General features: G+C 39.6%; 1 protein-coding gene across 12 annotated transcripts in view; it reads left to right on the forward strand.

Moving 5' to 3' along the window:
• FAT3 (FAT atypical cadherin 3) overlaps positions 1 to 18,714 on the forward strand; it is a 407,855-nt gene that overhangs the window by 322,045 nt on the left and 67,096 nt on the right. For all 12 annotated transcript variants that reach the window (XM_048294524.1, XM_048294523.1, XM_048294534.1 and 9 more), the window contains 4 exons: positions 1,695 to 5,768; positions 14,503 to 14,699; positions 15,786 to 15,939; positions 16,781 to 17,014. In XM_048294524.1, coding sequence (XP_048150481.1) covers positions 1,695 to 5,768; positions 14,503 to 14,699; positions 15,786 to 15,939; positions 16,781 to 17,014 — 4,659 coding nt within the window. The remainder of the gene's footprint in view (positions 1 to 1,694; positions 5,769 to 14,502; positions 14,700 to 15,785; positions 15,940 to 16,780; positions 17,015 to 18,714) is intronic.

Below are 18,714 nucleotides of genomic sequence, written 5' to 3' on the forward strand. Positions count from 1 at the left end.
TGCTGTAGTTTCTAAGATCCATAAAATCTGCAGTTGAGGGTATTGATTTTAACGGCAGAATTCAGATTGTACACCGCTCTTTCATTCAGGGGAATTACTCACCTCATCTTACATTGCTCTGAAGAGAGCAATTGGTAAAAAAAAGTAGTTTATGTGTAATTTCATAAGAAATTCCTAAAGGAGAAGAACCAGCTCTGGCCTTGCAGGAGGCAGTCAGTGGCTCAAAATTATTTGTATTAGCAAGCACTGACAAAATAACTGCAGCAGCATTTGTAGTGTCTGGAAATGTGACAGATACTGTGATTTTTATGAGACTTTGTAGCTCTGGAAGACTCTTAGCTCCTGGGTGAATAGCGCAATTTTTGGTTTAGCCAGCAGAGTAAACTTTACTGATCTGAAAGGAAGGATATAAATAGAAAGCCACTACCAGTATTGAACTACATAGAGTAGTATGTATCTTAAATTAGCCTCCAGAATTTACAACAGATAGTGAATTGTATCTTAAAAATAGTTCTCATTACCTCACTTCATTTAGTATTCCATGTATTTGGCATTCCAACTACAATTTACACATGTATTGCTCTGCACAGCACCTGTAACAGTCACTATTAAAAAAAAAAATATCACCTGAGATATATTTCTCTCCAAGACTTGGATGGATGCTTGACTGTAGATTGGAAGCAGTTCTAGGTTTTAAGATGTGAATTGAAATAGAGGGAGCATGTTATAATGATTGAAATCACTGTGACTCAGTATATGCTGTTTGCTTTTAGTATCAAATTCAGAAATAGAGTCTGTATGCTTATATGTGCCATATACATATGAAGCATCCTATATTTTAAGCAAGCACTCAAATAAAACAGAAAATTATGGATTGCTAATTAAAGGTGATCTCTAATTACAGGGTAAGAATACATATAGAAAGTTTCGAACCTGTCTTGCTGAAGAAGAGATTGGCAAAAAGACCAGAAAGAAATAAAGGCCCCCCAAAAGTTCTCTGATCCAAACTTACTGTTTTCACCTTTATGCAGTGAATGATATCTGTGCTTTCATGTTGAAACAGGCATTTCATGACATTTTCTACTAAATCTCATTCATCTGGATTCATCCTCCTCAGAGATCATATGATAAACCTTTGGGCCACAAGACACTTGAATCTCTTTTCTATGCTATTTGCTCTGTTTTATTTTTTCTAAATGCCACTTTAACCTTTATATATTCAGTTCTTTGAGTCTTGAACTATTGTAATCTCCTGTATGGTTTCTTAATATCCCATTCAATTAGGAGCCTGAGTTGTTATCCATTAGTCATGTAATTGGCTTGTTAGCCTCTGATCTCATTTCTTTGCCTTAGGTGTACATGTATTTGACTAATTTCTATAACTTAGGGATGCTTTTCCTTACTTCAGTAGGAGTACTGTACATGCAGGTCTTGCTCAGATGCTGGTGCTCAGAATCAAGATAGAGGTAGCAACACTTGAGTTTCTGATGCTTTGAATACCTACACCATCTACTGAGCTCTCTGACTGGCAGAAAGAAAGGCTGGAAGGGCCTTCAGAATACTTATGTGTTGGGGATTTTTGGGGGTTTTTTTTAGTAACTTCCTTTAAAAACGCAGCTTATTGCTCCTGGTTTAAGTTGTCATCAAGTGAGTCATATTTCATTTCTAATCTTGTTCCAATATTTGTGTTTTAGGAAACACGGGAAACACATTCAAGATTGAACCAGTTTTAGGCATCATTACATTACTCAAGGAGCCAGACTTAACCACAATGGGACAGTTTGTTTTGTCAGTCAAAGTGACTGATCAAGGTTCTCCAGCTCTGTCTGCAACAGCAATTGTGCGGATATCTGTGACAATGGCAGATAACTCCCACCCTAAGTTTACTCTAAAGGAATACCAAGCAGAGGTTAATGAAAATATGGATATTGGTACTTCCGTCATTTCTCTCTCTGCAATCAGTCAGTCCACATTAGTGTATGAGGTTAAAGATGGCAATGTTGATGGAGTCTTCACCATAAACCCATATTCTGGAGTGATCACTAGTCAAAAGGCCCTTGATTATGAACGTGCTTCCTCCTATCAGCTCATCATACAGGCAACAAACATGGCAGGCATGGCATCAAATGCCACTGTGAACATTCAGATTGTTGATGAAAATGATAACCCACCAGTTTTTCTCTTCTCTCAGTACTCGGGCAGCATAAGCGAAGCTGCTCCTGTGAACAGCGTGGTCCGGAGTGCGAATAACAGTCCCCTCGTCATACGTGCCACCGATGCTGACAGCAACCAGAACGCTTTGCTTGTCTACCAGATTGTTGAATCGACTGCAAAAAAGTATTTCACAGTAGATTCCAGCACAGGTGCAATCAGAACAATTGCAAATTTAGATCATGAAACAATAGCCCACTTCCATTTCCATGTTCATGTTAGAGACAGTGGAAATCCCCAGCTTACAGCAGAGAGCCCAGTTGAAGTGACCATTGAGGTTACTGATGTCAATGACAACCCACCAGTCTTCAGCCAGGCCGTATTTGAGACAGTCTTGCTCCTGCCCACGTATATTGGTGTTGAGGTTCTCAAAGTCAAAGCTTCAGACCCAGATTCAGAGATTCCTCCTGAACTAACATTTAGTATAATTGAAGGCAATATGGACCATTTTTTAATTGACTCAAGCACAGGGGTACTCACCATTAAAAACAATAGTCTCTCCAAAGACCATTATATGCTAATAGTAAGAGTATCTGACGGGAAATTTTATAGCACTGCTATGGTCACAATAATGGTAAAAGAAGCCATGGATAGTGGACTCCATTTCACACAAAATTTTTATTCCACTTCTATCTCAGAAAACAGCACCAATATCACAAAGATCGCTGTGGTGAATGCTGTTGGCAACCGCCTCAATGAGCCTTTGAAATACAGCATACTAAACCCTGGAAACAAATTTAAAATCAAATCCACCTCAGGAGTCATTCAGACCACTGGCATCCCCTTTGACCGAGAGGAACAGGAGCTGTATGAGCTGGTGGTGGAAGCAAGCCGAGAGCTAGATCACCTCCGTGTCGCTCGAGTCGTGGTGAGAGTTTACATTGAGGACATAAATGACAATGCCCCAGTGTTTGTAGGACTTCCATACTATGCTGCTGTGCAGGTTGATGCTGAACCTGGTACCCTGATCTATCGAGTGACAGCTATTGATAAAGACAAGGGTGACAATGGTGAGGTGTCATACCTGCTGAAGGAAGACTACGGACATTTTGAAATTGATAGAGGATCTGGTAGTGTCACTTTAAAAGAAGCCTTTAATTCTGATTTGTCTAATATAGAGTACTTAGTTGTCATTCTTGCCAAAGATGGTGGTAACCCATCATTGTCTGCATTGGTAGAGCTCCCCATTACTATTGTTAACAAAGCAATGCCTGTGTTTGACAAGCCCTTCTATACAGCTTCCGTGAATGAAGATGTAGAAATGCACACGCCAATTTTAAGCATAAATGCAACCAGTCCTGAAGGCCAGGGTATCATTTATATCATTGTCGATGGAGATCCCTACAACCAGTTTAATATCGACTTTGATACTGGAGTTCTGAGTGTCATCAGCCCACTGGACTATGAAATAAATTCCCTTTTCAAGCTGGTGGTGCGAGCCAGCGATGCCCTCACTGGCGCTCGTGCTGAGGTAACTGTGGACTTGATCATTAATGATGTTAATGATAATCCTCCAGTTTTTGATCAGTCAGCTTATAATGCTACTCTGTCTGAAGCTTCTTTGATTGGGACTCCTGTACTGCAGGTTGTTGCTACTGATGCTGACTCTGACAATAACAAGATTGTACAGTATCAGATAGTCCAGGACACCTTTAACAGCACTGACTATTTCCATATAGACAGTAGCAGTGGCCTAATTTTGACAGCCCGGATGCTGGATCATGAGCTCATACAGCAGTGCAGCTTGAAAGTCAGAGCAACTGATAATGGCTTCCCACCACTGAGCAGTGAGGTTCTCGTTAGTATCTCAATAACAGATATGAATGACAACCCTCCAGTTTTTAATCAGCTAATATATGAGTCGTATGTGAGTGAACTGGCACCTCGGGGTCATTTTGTGACTTGTGTCCAAGCTTCTGATGCCGACAGCTCTGATTTTGACAGACTGGAGTACAGCATCCTATCAGGAAATGATCGGACCAGTTTTATCATGGACAGCAAGAGCGGTGTTATCACTCTTTCCAACCATCGCAAGCAGAGGATGGAGCCCATGTACAGCCTAAACGTGTCTGTGTCAGACGGGCTGTTCACCAGCACAGCTCAGGTGCACATACAGATCCTTGGGGCCAACCTCTACAGCCCTGTGTTTTCACAGAGCATTTATGTTGCAGAGGTTAGAGAAAACACTGCTCCTGGAACAAAGGTAATCCATGTGAAGGCAACAGATGGGGATTCAGGTGTATATGGCCAGATCAGCTACTCCATAATAAATGACTTTGCCAAGGACCGATTTTTGATTGATGGCAATGGGCAGATTCTGACAACTGAGAGGTTGGACCGTGAGAACCCGCTGGAAAGTGATATCAATATATTCTTGAGAGCCCTCGATGGAGGTGGCAGGACTACGTTTTGCACTGTGAGAGTGATAGTAGTGGATGAGAATGACAATGCTCCCGAATTTATGACAGTTGAATACAGAGCAAGTGTCAAAGCAGATGTTGGGAAAGGTTACTTGGTGACCCAAGTGCAAGCAGTAGATCCAGATGATGGAGCCAATTCCAGAATTACCTATTCTCTGTATAGTGAAGCCTCTGTTTCAGTACCTGATCTGCTTGAAATAGATCCAGATAATGGATGGATGGTCACCAAGGGTAGCTTTAACCAGCGGAAAAACACAGTTCTGTCATTCTATGTCAAAGCAGTTGATGGTGGCATTCCTGTAAAGCATTCCCTCATTCCTGTCTACATCCATGTTTTACCACCGGAAACCATTTTGCCTTCTTTTTCTCAACCCCAGTATTCTTTCACAGTGGCAGAAGACACCCTCATAGGCAGTACTATTGACATTCTGCATGTTTTGCCCAATCAGGGTGCTTTGTATAGCATGGTTAATGGTAAGCTACCTGAAAACAACAAAGATGGGGTTTTCATCATAGAGAAAGACACAGGCCTCATAAAATTGGATAAGAGACTTGACCATGAAACAAATCCCGCTTTTCACTTCAAAGTTGCAGCCACGATTCAGTTAGACAAAGTAGACATCGTGTTGACTGTGGATGTGGAGGTAAAGGTGTTGGATGTTAATGACAACAAGCCTGTGTTTGAAACAGCTAGCTATGATGCTATAATAATGGAAGGGATGCCTATGGGAACAAAACTTATGCAAGTTAAAGCGGTGGATGCAGATTCAAGTGCGAACGGGCAGGTCACATACACACTTGCACTGGAATCAGAACTGGAGAAGATCACAGAAGCATTCACCATTGATAGCAACAGTGGCTGGATCAGTACACTGAAGGATCTGGACCATGAGAAGGATTCTGCTTTCACGTTTGCAGTGGTGGCCTCAGATTTGGGGGAAGCTTTGTCCTTATCCTCAACCACCTTGGTCTCAGTTACTGTGACAGATATCAACGATAATGCACCTGTCTTTGAGCACGAGGTGTACAGAGGATCAGTGAAGGAGAGTGACCCTCCAGGGGAAGTTGTGGCTGTTCTTAGCACCTGGGATGAAGACACGTCTGATGTCAATCGGCAGGTTAGCTACCATATTACAGGTAAGAAACAGCTTGCATACTTTCCTCCCATAACCAGCTTACTGAAGAACTGTACATGTGTCCAGTTCTAGGTTAATGTTTAGCAGGGTTTCAGCTGAATTATCACTGTGAATGAGTCAATTACATTCCTTTTTTGGTTTTTTTTGGACAGAATTTGCAGCAAAGCTGAAAAGAGGGAGAGGAATGTGTGTGTGTCTTTGTGTCTGTGTTACTCTCTCAATTTTCTGAGATGAATGCTTCCTGATTTGCTGCAGTGCAATGTAGTGTAACCATCAACCCATCATCATTGATATGTCAGCTTGGAAACCATCATGACTTAATGTTTCAAACAAGGGAAAAGGAAAATTTTGTTCTTACAGAGAAAATCCCTGTATTTCCAAGCATTTAAATTTTTTTGGAAATAATGTTTTTCTTTTTGAGATAGGAAAGTAGATGCTTGAGCCACTTCAAAATACCACTGTTTGGAATGGGGAGTGAGGGTGACATGGATTGATTTTACATTATGGAGTGAGAGGATGCCATTTCTTACCAGCACAGATTTCTGGCCAGGGAAATAGTAATATACTTAGAAGCACTGGTTAGCTGCCATGCATTGTTACATACAGCATAAGGCAATTTTGATTACATTACTCACACATTTTTCAAAGCATAGTAACGTTGCTCTTTCCTATTGTGTAATATTTATTATCATTCTTTTCTCCTAGATTCAGCCTGGCTTTTGTGTAAGTATGTTATGAGTGATGAGTGCTGCAGTTATTTTTCTGCCTCCATCTTGCATTGTCCAATAGATTTTGTTAGGCAACAATTTTGTCACTCCCTCCAACCTTAGCAATTCAAGAGCTAGTATTAACTACCTAGTAATAACCAAATTATTGGAAAAATTCACATTTTTCTCACTGGATGGGATTTGACATATATAAGACCACATATAGGAAGCAGGCTGTGGGCAAAAATGACTTAACTAATGGGAAAATAGTTTGTGTATTTTGCTCTGGAGGGCAAGGCTCCTACCCCTTTGTTAGCTATCAAAATGAAAATGGCTGTGGGATAGTGTGTAGGGAGAGGTGTGACACTCCAGTTAGGCACAGACTGCCTGTGTTACACATCAGAAGTAGCATCATTTTCAAAGCAACCAGGAATTCGTTGATTAATTGTAACTTGCAATTTTTCATTCACTTTAAAGGTTTGCAAAGACTATGTGTTTACAGTGTAATGTGCTGTAGGGTATTAGAAGTGGGGGCAAAAGTAGTCCTGTGGGGAAATTGTCAGGATTTAGAGGCTTTGGGCAAGGTGCTTTAGCTGCTGGTGACCTAGTTCCCACATATGTAAAAGTAAATAAGTAGTGCCTCATACTAGAGATTTTGGGATATTTGAAGGAGTTTGGGAATCCCAGTGTAGGAAGTACTACGGGAAATGAAAACCCTTATGTTTGTAACAAATATATGTTAGTGCACTGTGATCATTGGCTTTGTTCTGAAGTCTGGCAGTCATCTCTTATAATGAATGATGCCTTTAGTTACATAGTGTTTTTTCTTCACATACCTGTGCTGTTAATTTAGCAAAAACTGGACTTTTGAATAACAGCTGCCAGATGTGACTCAAAAATTACAGATAATTATGTACCTTAGTTTGTATCACAGTTCAAATATGACAGATATTTTGCTGTTCTATTAGCTTCTGAAAACATTAGATGTCAAAGCCTGAAACTTTCTTTAATTCCTACTGTACATTTACTAAAGCACATGGTCTCAGAAACTCCACTTCCTTTGAATATATCATTTGAGCTTGGGAAATGCACAAGAAGAAATTAGGTTCTTTTGATTAAATTGTCAAAACATGTTAAAATACAGTTTCACTCACAAAATAGTCTATTCACACTTTACCTCAAGTTGATCTGAGGAAGTGCTCTTGAGTATTTCATGGAATCAGATTAGCTAGATGGTTATTCAAAAGCTGTGGCTTTCTGGAGGCATTTTGATTCATAAAAACTTCTGTGAATACAGTAAACTCTGAGGAAAAAATGGTAAATTAACAAAAGGGAAGAAGAAAACAAATTATGAGACTGTCATTTGGATCCACCAAAAAACAGCTTTGTGAAAATGCATCTGGAGAAAAGTAGCACACAGAAGACAGATGGAAGAAATCATCATTTAGAAGATAAGAGAAATAAACATTCTGGGTCAGATGTGATCACTGAAGAGTCCTTTGTGCTCTTTTGAGAAATACAAGTGCCTGTTGCAGTCTTCTGGTCAATCTTGAAAAGGGGTAGATACATTCTGGTGGATAAATAAATATTCTGCTTGGATTCCTTCAGTTTATGATTTTTTCCATGATTACTGGCAAGTAGTTGCCATTTTCAAATCCACTTTCATTTGCATTTGATGGTGAGGGAAAAAAATTTTGCACTTACCCTTTGTTTCTTGTAGTTCAATAGCAGCTGTAGATGTTCACAAAGCAAAAGCACTAAACATAAATCTTAATAGAAAATCAATAGGAAGTGCAGATGGCACAAATGCACTTAGGAAGCACAGTAGTTTTCTTTGAAGGCTCATTTGAGGTCATTGCCTATGTCATTTAAGGCAGTTTGCCTAAAACCAGGGCTCTTCTGATGTCTAGCCAACCTACACCCAGCCAGATATTACTGAGTTTTAAGAGTGGCAAACCATGAAAAGCCACCAGAAAAATGTCAGCTGCCAAGACATTGGTATGGTAAAGTGTTTTGTGTTCCTCAGTGAGGTTAATCAGGCTTCATCAGGCACATAAAGCTAGGGAGTCAATTGTCTTTAAGCTTGGTTCAGCTGAATACAAGGAAGATGGACAGTGTGTTTTGGAAGAAAGAAGTGGTATTGTATAGAGCAGGTTATTTGCTGGGTTGATAGCCCAGTATGAGCAAAGGTGTGGCTTTTGTTAGTTTTTGTCATATATTTGAGATACTGGAGTTGTGGAGAAGTGGATGTTTCAGCATTTGGGAAGGCCTTGTGTTGCCATTGCAATTTTATGGTAGTAAAGCTAAGAGGATTGGATTTGCCATTTCAGAAGCTCAGTAAACATGCAGCGTCTTAAACTGGGAGTGGAGGATAAACCTATTGATTTTGTGTGATGCAAATGCCTAGAGTTCTAACGGGGAATTGAAAGTACCTAAATAAATGCATAAATGTAAGACAGAAGCTAAATAAATGAGTTAGTAAATATTCAGTTCCCCCTCCCAGATGGGGGCATTGCAGTGAAAACTGATGCTGTTGGCTTCTAGTTTTCCATTCCCTTTTAGCTGCTATAATGGCCTCTGTGTGTGCTTTAGTAATGATGTGTGTCAGGATTTGTTTATTTTGGATCACTGTGTCTCTGCATTTCATTTGTATCTGGCTGTTTTCTTTCTTTACTTAAACTTGAGCTTGATTTGGCTTTGTACTATTTGCTGACTAGGGAGGGAGGGAGGGAGAGCATTATTTAAACTTCCAAGTAACAAAAGATAAAAGATACTGCTGATTCTTTTAGCCTCAAAGCCTTTCTAAAAAGTTACTGGAGTGTTTTTTGTAGCTAGCACTTCACTGTTGTGACATTCAAAGTAGAACATAAGAAAACTGCCAAAAGATTTTAAAGAATCCATTAATACATGTAGTCAGGAGGCTTCCGTTTAGAAAAGCTACATTATTCAGAGTGAAAAACTAATTAATTAGAATGCCCCTAGGAAACTGAATCTGCTTGCATATATTAGTGAAAAAGTTAATTAATCACTGCAGAATGAGATCTGCATCAAGACATATGTATAAGTCGTAGGAAATGGTTTCCTGGGCCACAGTGTGGATTTTTTTGCCTTTCCATTTTTAAAAATATTTCCTTGATGGTATTTTAGTTTTATATCTCATTATTTTTCTTACACATTATAGTCCACCTTTGCCTTCCATCAATAAAGTATAGAGCCAGTCCTGAGACGTTAAAAAAAAAAAAAAAAAAAAAAAAGTGCCAGTGAAAAAGACATGCAGATAAACCACTTCTCCTGCTTATTGCACAGGTTTCTTGGTCATTCAGATTGATTCTTTTCTGCTGGAGTAAAAGGGAAGAAAAGACATCCCAAGGGCCATTTCTTTATACATATTCCCCAAATTCCTAGGTATGATTTTAAAGCTGTTCCATTAGCAACAAAGCAACAATAATTTTAAAATTGCTCCACGGTAGTGTTACTGCTAACCATAAAAGCCACCAGCTAATTTTAATTAGATTTTACCTTTCCTCTTTTCTTTGCAATGGGATGTCCATACCTTGAGTGTGTTGCTTCCTGTTGGTCAGGACAGTTAATCATTTCCTTTTGCAAAAGGAGTAATATGAAGAAAAGCCCTGATTAATATAATGAAGCAAATTAAGAATATATAAGTCTATTTTTATTAATGGTTTACAACATTAAACTCACTATGACAAGATTACAGCGTTTTATGAAGGAGAGTTAAGCTTTTTTTCTGCTGGCATTGGACTGAATAGAGGGAATTTAGTGTCAATCAGCAGGGGTCTGCCTTCTTTGAAGTCACATTCAGACTCAAGTCAGTGGACAGATTCTCATTTCCTTGGATTGTATTCAGATGTGGCCAGTTGTACACATCAACACTCTGTGTAACCCTCTTTAGAAGAAATGTGTGTTTATATGACAACAACAGATTAAACAATGTGTCCTCTGGTGATTATTCCAGACTGTCATAGAAACCAGTGGGAAAACTGCTTGGTTTTCTGATCAAAAAGGATGGTTTTCTATCAACAGAGAATATCTGTATCTGATATATGAATTTAGTGCTCTGTAGGATTCAAAAGCCTTTTATAATTATAATGCCTATCTGACTAATTTTCTGGAAATCTTATTCATTACAACTTGCTTTTTTTGGCACAGTCACAGCTAGCACAAATGGTGACTCTTAACAAGAAAGATTTGCTCAGCCTGACTCAACTGACTTAGTTTTCATATTAAATAGAAACCAGTCTATCTTGTCACTGGTAGCTAATGAACAAGGCATAGATTAGAACCTGTGACCTCTTTTCTGCTTTTTGATGTGGAAAGAAGGTATGGAATGTAACGCTGTCCGCGTCATTAATTGTTGTCTTCCCTGATGGGGGAGATGTTCAGATTTTTGCCAGGAGAAAAAAGGAGGTGAATGGGACTTCATGCTTCTCAGTCTCCAGATAGGTGTTTATTAATTCTTATCTAAGGAGTACAAGCCACTGGCATGGCCTAGACATAGCACAGAGCAGAGAATGCAGCAAGAAGACAACTTACCAAGATCTCACAGCCTTTTTAAAGGTAAATTACCCAATGAAAGCTTAAAACGCAAGATATTTTCACTTTTTTACCAATGTCCAACAAGTTCCTAAATCACGTAGACAGGAACTGCAGAATTCTGTATCCAATCATCCCAAACCACTTTTGCTGCAAAATATGGAGTTAGTGAAGAAGGAGAAAGAAGCTTTTAACTACAACATGTCCTCCATTTTGAGGTTTTCTACTTCTATCTATTTACTATGCAAATAGACCTAAAAACTCTATAAATTTTTCACCCTGTGATAATCTCACATAGTATTCTATCACCTAATTCACACCATTGTAGATTCAAATTCTTCCCAGAGGCTAGGCAAATTTTCCCATGGACAAAGGTCAAAACCAGTACTGTCCAGGGGGGTAAAACCTTTCAAAACAGTCAGAGAAATATTCTCTGCATTCTAGGTTCCCACATCTCCCCCTCCTGTTTGAACCAAAAACACTTCTTTGACAGCTTTGTCCACGGCTCATCCAGCACAAGGAAGTATACAAGGCACACATACTAAAAGAACTACAACAATAATCAATACATACTATCTTGAAAATTTTTCTCCTAAGCGTGTAAGGTCAAACCAATTGAACGAATTGTTCAGCAAAGATCCACTTTCTTCTCCAAGTTTAGCTATTCCATCCTCTAATTGCTGTATACTTTCATGGATGGATTCTGAATGATCCGACAAATTCATACAACACATACCTTCAAATTCTTCACATCCATGTCCATGCACTAATAGAAGATAATCAATTGCTGCTCTGTTTTGCAGAGTCGCTTGTCTCACACTCTGAACATCAGTTAACATATCGCTCAGTGCGAGAGAGACAGCACGAGAGTTCTTACTTAGCCAGCAGCCCGATTGATCCAATTGTCTTAAGGCTGCTCCTGCAGCAGCACCAGGTAAAAGGAGAGCTGCAGAAAACCTTTGTCCAAAATTCCAAGCTGCAAATTTGTCATTACAATCAGATGTATATTACTCAGCAAATCTTTTCTCCCTACTCTTACGTTCTTTTACCATTTTTGCATTAGGCATTAGCAAGGAAAGCTTTCCAAAGCTGCATGGACCACCTTTGACATTTGAGGGGATTGCAGGCCAAATTCTGTCCCCACAAATGAGAAACATCCCTTGTGGCAATTGTAATGGATCCTGGTTGGACGGTGTGTTCATCTTTACTGTCGAATTGCACCAAGATGTTGCATTTTTATATATTTTTTAATTTGGAGTGACATTAGGCTTTTCTGGTTGGTTTTAAGCTCAGCTTCCAGTTCAGACCTCCTCTGCATTGTTATTTTGCCAAAAAGGTCCCTGAGAACTGACAGAATTGTGACAACAGAAGCAACATCAGAGACACTAATTGCCTGACGACAGAGTCAACACAAATAAATTGAGCCTTGGATTTTTTTTTTTTTACTACTTACTTATGCAATCATTCAGTGCCAATACTAGAGGGGAATGTTCAAGAACCTGGTCTTTCCGTCCAGCTTGTACAGATCCCATGACACATGTCAGAACCCTGATTAATTTGTAAGCAAATGCACACTAGCATGTTTGACATTCTTGAATGTGTAACAAGAAAGAATAAGCATTCCCTTAATGGTTTAATACTTTTGAACATGAGCAACATCAAAAGTAGTTCTGAAATTGAATTCCTGTAAGGAGAGCATAGGAGAAAGCTTAATATGGTGGGCAAAGAGATAGTAGTGGGTTAGCTGCAGTTACAGTTAACTCAGTGGAGCATCATGGTGCTTTTTAATATGTCCTCACTCAGTTTCTGTAGCACAGGAGTTTGCTGTGACTACAGTGCTCTATCCTAAATTTTTAAATGTGCAGATATGTTTTTGCAGACCAAGCTGGGCACAGAAGACTGGGTAGTTGGCTTTACTGGCTTTGGCTGGGGTAGAATTAATTTTCTAAGTAGAATCTGCTATGAAGCCATGATTTGGATTTGTGATGTCACAGGGATGTTTTAGTCACTGCTGAGCAGAGCTTACACAGAGTCAAGGCCTTTTCTGCTCCTCATCCCACCCCACCAGTGAGGAGGCTGGAGGTGCACAAGGAGTTGAGAGGAGACACAGCTGGGACAGCTGATCCCAGCTGACCGCAGGGATATTCCACACCATATGGCATCATGCTCAGCATATAAAAGCTGAGGGAAGAAGGAGGAAGGGAGATGTTCAGAGTTAATGGCATTTTTTTTCCCAAGTAACTTTCAGGGTGACACAGCCCTGCGTTCCTGGAGATGCCTGAACACCTGCCATGAATTCCTTTTTTTTTTTCTTATACACAGAGCTTTTGCTTTACCCATTAAACTGTCTTTGTCCCATGAGTTTTCTTACTTTTATCCTTCAGATTCTCTTCCCATTCCCACTGGGGAGGAAATGAGCAAGCAGCTGTGTGGGTCTGAGCTGACTAGCACAGTTAAGTCATAACATTGGTTTAAAAGATTTTACTGTCTGGTTTGACAGGAGGTTTGTATCAGACTCAGAGAAAAGTGATTGAAGGTGTTCTCTTCATGTACCAGGCAGGAGACTGTACCATTTCCGATAAAAGAGTAAATACTGTTGGAAGCATTAATGACTGTGCCTGCCTTAATTATGGCATGCTTCTGCATGTGACATGTCCGTCCTTCCTTCCTTCCTTTCTTCCTTCCTTCTCTCCTGAGGACGATGTGAACCAAAACTTTCCCAGCCTCTTTTTGTAACCAGGCAATTTAATGATGTGGAAGAGCAACATTGCCGGTTTCAGTGTCACTGTTACGGCACGGTAAAAAACTCTTCTGCTTTATCTCCTGCACGCCTTTCACCAGCTTTCACTCTTGGATGCATTTGGTCTATTTGCACTGCTTATCTTCCAACTGTTCCTCAAATGACCTCTTGTTAGGACTATTTAATACTAATGTGTCTCCCTGTGTCGTATAAACTGTTTTAAAAACTAGAATTTTAATAAGCGCAAGAATGGCGCAGCTGTACGATAAAGCTTTCATTAGAGGATTTCTTAATAGAACCCACTTCCAGTCCTTGATTGCATAATCAACAGCTAATGAACTTGTCTTGGTAACAAGAGCTACGGTGTATTACATCCTCTCCCGAGAGTAAGTGGAAAGACAATTGTACCAGCCCGAGAGGACTATTGATTGTTCACAGTGTGAATTTGATTACGGGGAACTGAACAAGAGATCATCTTCAGCTCTGCTAAATGGATTTTTTTTCCACTGAAAGTTATCGGTTCACTTTCATACAGGGCATTCAGGGGGCAGTAAACACAGGGAGTGCAATTTCATTACAGATTTCCTGAGTCTGCAAGTTTGGAAGCACCAAAGGCTGTGAAAGAAATTATGGCTGCTTAGTTCAGGTCCTCTGCAATGTGTCTCTGTGTTTAAACCCAGTGGGAACTCTGAAGGGACACCACAGCTCATTGTGTGTTGCTTGTCTTGTTGCAGGAGGGAATCCCAAAGGGAAGTTCGCTCTGGGACTGGTTCAGAATGAGTGGAAGGTTTATGTTAAAAGGCCTCTGGATCGGGAAGAGCAAGACATTTATTATCTGAACATCACTGCCACAGATGGCCTCTTTGTGACCCAGGCTGCTGTGGAAGTGACTGTCACTGATGTTAATGATAATAATCCAGTTTGTGAACAGGTGAGTTAACACCACCCACGGCAATCGGCTGCCGTGTTGGGAGTGATGCTTTCCCTATGGGTGTCTCTTGCTGTGTGCAAGTATCCAAAGTATTCGTAGGCAATGCTGATTTTCATCCTTATGGTCTTAGTTGAAGAACGTGCAGTGATCTGGGAGAGAAATAGGATAAAGCATTCCTGTGAAGCCAAGATTGAAGGATCTTACAAAGCTTGCAGAGGAGTCTTGTATACAGTGGCCTTAGTTGGCTTTACAACAAATGATGGGTTGTGAGGTGGCGTTGGGCAGCTACTCCTTCCCAGCAGAAAAGAAGGTGCTCTCCCTTCACAACCCAAGTGGAAATGTCATCAGTCTAGTTTAAGTCCAGCTTTCCTCCACTTTCCAGATGCCAGACATCCAGTGGAAAAGGCAGAAGAATGTAGCTTGCTGTCCTGTTGTCAGGAATGCATTCAGTGTGGCCTGACCACAGCTTTCAGAGTGCTAGCTGTCGTGTATTCTGTGGAAAGGCAATCTGGGGAATTGATGTTAGTGCAATAGAAAGGTCTGTGTGAAAGAAAAGACATGATAAAACCCAGAGTTCCTTACTGGTACTACTCACAGAAAATAAATACATATTTGTGTGTGTGTGTGTGTGTGTGTGTGTGTGTGTGCATGCATATACTCGTGTAATTCCCTTCGTTACATTATCACTCACTGATGGATTACTGTCATTGCAAGAACTATTCTACCACTCTGGGGAATCACAATCTGTATTTTCCTCAAAACCGCTGGATGAGGTGATAAAAACAGTTGTTTCTGTTAGCACACTCATCAAAATTTTCATTTCATGGGTGTCAAGGAATAAATAGAAGATACAAAATCGTATCACATTAAACACCTAAGATGAGCTCTATTCAGAGTCATAATTTGGCATTGTTTCTGTGACACCTCAAAGCTTAACAGTGATTTGAATTTCTAGGAATGTGTTGTGTAAAGGAAAATTGTTTCCTGTATAGAAAGATGCACTACAAGTAGTTTTTAAAAAAAGGTTGTACAAAGACTGTAAAATACTGCTACAGCATAGCTTACCTGTCTTGTTTTTGACTCTAGGTTGCATACACAGCATTGTTTCCTGAAGACATTCCATCAAACAAAGTAATTCTTAAAATCAGCGCTAAAGATGCTGACATTGGGTCCAATGGTGAAATTCGCTATTCTCTTTATGGTTCTGGGAACAATAAGTTTTTCTTAGATCCAGAAAATGGTAAGATGACAACCAGATGTTTCTGAATAGCCTTAATCCCTCAACATCTGAGTGCTGGTTTCCTTACTTAGGTTACACTTGGCTTTCAGGTGGTCGTTCCAGTTTTGGCAGGTGTGGGTGAGCATTTGAATGGTGGAGGGAGAAAGAGCGATGTCTTTGTTGGTCAAGTTGGTTGTTATAACTAGAACAATGGATATTGATCCTTTTGTTTCCCTGCAGACTTCAAGTTAGATCAGAGATTTATCATAGAACCACAGGATATTTTGGGCTGGAAGAGAGCTTTGATGGTCATCTAGGCCAACTCCCTTGCCATATGCAGAGTCATCTTCAAATAGATCATGTTGGTCAGAGACCCATCCAGTTAAAAGTTTCTTGGGCAACCTGTGCCAGTTTTTCACCACCCTAATCATAAAAATTTTTTTCCTTATATCTAATCTAAATCTACCCTCTTTTAATTTAAAATCATTCCCCTTTGTCATATCACAGCAGGTACTGCTAAAAAGGATGTGTTTCTGTGTCTAGGAGTCTATAAATCTTGAGAGAGACAGAAAGACTTGGAAAAACATGGTGGCGTTCATACGGGTAAAGCTGTAGGCTGCTGTAAAGCCACCATGAATGGCTTGTCATCCCTGCACTCATATGGCACCTCACTTTTTTGGGTAAAGAGGAAGGGAAACTGATGCTACTGTGAGTTTTTAATCCATTCATTGGAATAAGCAATGTTGGTTTTGTTTCTCTTTCCTATTTCTGGGAAACACATGATTTTGAGACACTTAGGCTGTCTAGAATTAGTGATGTTGCTGCAGTAATAATGATAGCTGCTGCTTTTAAACAATTTCAGGTGAGCTGAAATCTTTGGCCCCTCTCGACCGAGAGAAAATCCCTGCCTACAACTTGGTTGCCCGAGCCACTGATGGTGGTGGCAGGTTTTGCCAGTCAGAAATCCATCTTATTTTAGAAGATGTTAATGATAATCCACCAGTGTTTTCATCTGACCACTACACAGCTTGTGTTTATGAGAACACAGCCACTAAAGCTTTGCTAACAAGAGTCCAAGCAACTGATCCTGATGTCGGTAAGTGGACAGCATTGCAAAAAATGATTGATGTTCATGAAAACTCCGTGGGTTGTTGGAATTACTATGCAGATTCATTTTACTGTTGCTAAATTTCATTTTCTCCTCCTCCTGCTTCTTTATCCTCCCCATTTCTTTCTCTTTCTTTACATCAAAATGATTGTGTCTGAGCTTGACATAATGGTGTTACAAATAGAGAAGCATTGCAGCAGCCACAGAAGCATGTAGTCTTCTCTTGATCAGCAATAGCTATGTTTAGGGGAAAATGATCGTTTGGGGGCTAAATTGTGACTTTCTTCCTTCCTTCAGTGGTCTCACCTCTTTTCTTGAGCCATGATTTTCAATACCCATGCCTCTATTTATGCAAATAATATAGTTACATGCCACAGGGACCTATACCTGATTAATCACAGCTTTTCTAGAGTTTTATACTGCAATAGCTCCCATTTGTTCCAGCTGGTTACTTTAGCATAAAACTATTGTACACTGGGAATGTACATTATAAATGTTCTGGTTATTTAACTGCACATTCTTTGAAAGTGTAATAGTTTATTATATGAATATCTTAGCCTTGAAATCTGGGCCCAATTATAAATATTTAAAGAGGGGGGTCTTTTTGCATAATACAGCGGTAAAACCTACTGAATATTAGAAAATTTTTTAGGTCATTCACTTGAGTTGAAATAAATAAATCCCTTAGTGTGGGTTTTTTTTTTTTTTTCTTCCTGTGTTTTGGAGATGTTTTGTAAAAACAATGGCCTGAGTAGTTTCACGTAATAAGCAGATCTTTCATTCAATGAAAAAAAAATATTTTTCTTTTCCAAGTACAGTGCATGCTGGAAGTCTCAGTTATTCGTGAGGCTGATAGTTTGGATATACAGGAATTAATAAAGGAGAAGCAAACATTCATTAATGTATCTATGAAGAGCTGCATTATATGCCGTGGTTGAAAACTCACTATTAAAATTATGATACTGTCCTGCAGTGAAAAGCCAATTACTGGTGGTAAACTACTGAACCATCTGAAGAGACAGTGTTGTTATTTTCCACTGTTGTATTAATTACCATTTTTCTTGTAGGTGAGATGACATTCAAGAAGAGAGGGGACACAATTAAAATAAAAAGTTGTCAACAAAAGTTCTTGCTAGCACCAACTTTACATAATAAGATGGTTAGTAAAGAAAAAAAAACCACAAACCATGAGCTAGTTGCTGTACCTTCCTTCTGAAACTAGAGAAGTTAAATGGAGGGATGCACATGAATGAGAAGGGGCTGTGTACTTCCTTAATGCTTAGACCTGAAAATCAAACCATACATTGTATCATTAGAGAGTGACTTTTTAAAAGTCCCTAAAACTGGATTTTGTTCTAATTACTGTTCTGTTAGTCCCTACTAAAATCACTGATTCCCTATTGCTAGATAATGAATGAGTTCAGGTAGAGTAATGTTCCCATGAGAGAAAAATATATTATTGATATTCCTGATGGGCTGTGATATTCCTCTAAGGCGGTTTGCAGTGTTATCCTGAAAAGATCAGTGGAGGCAGTAATCATTATACAAATAAATTTTTAACATCTAGGAAACATCTTGCGATCAGTCTTAGAATTTGTCCGCTCTGCTTTGGGCTTGAAGGGCCATGTAGTATAAGGACAGGAGCATTCGTGGTCCACAACTAAACACAGTTTAACAGAATCCTGAAA

This window comes from Corvus hawaiiensis, chromosome 2 (assembly GCF_020740725.1).
Source record: "Corvus hawaiiensis isolate bCorHaw1 chromosome 2, bCorHaw1.pri.cur, whole genome shotgun sequence".
NCBI classification, from domain to species: domain Eukaryota; kingdom Metazoa; phylum Chordata; class Aves; order Passeriformes; family Corvidae; genus Corvus; species Corvus hawaiiensis.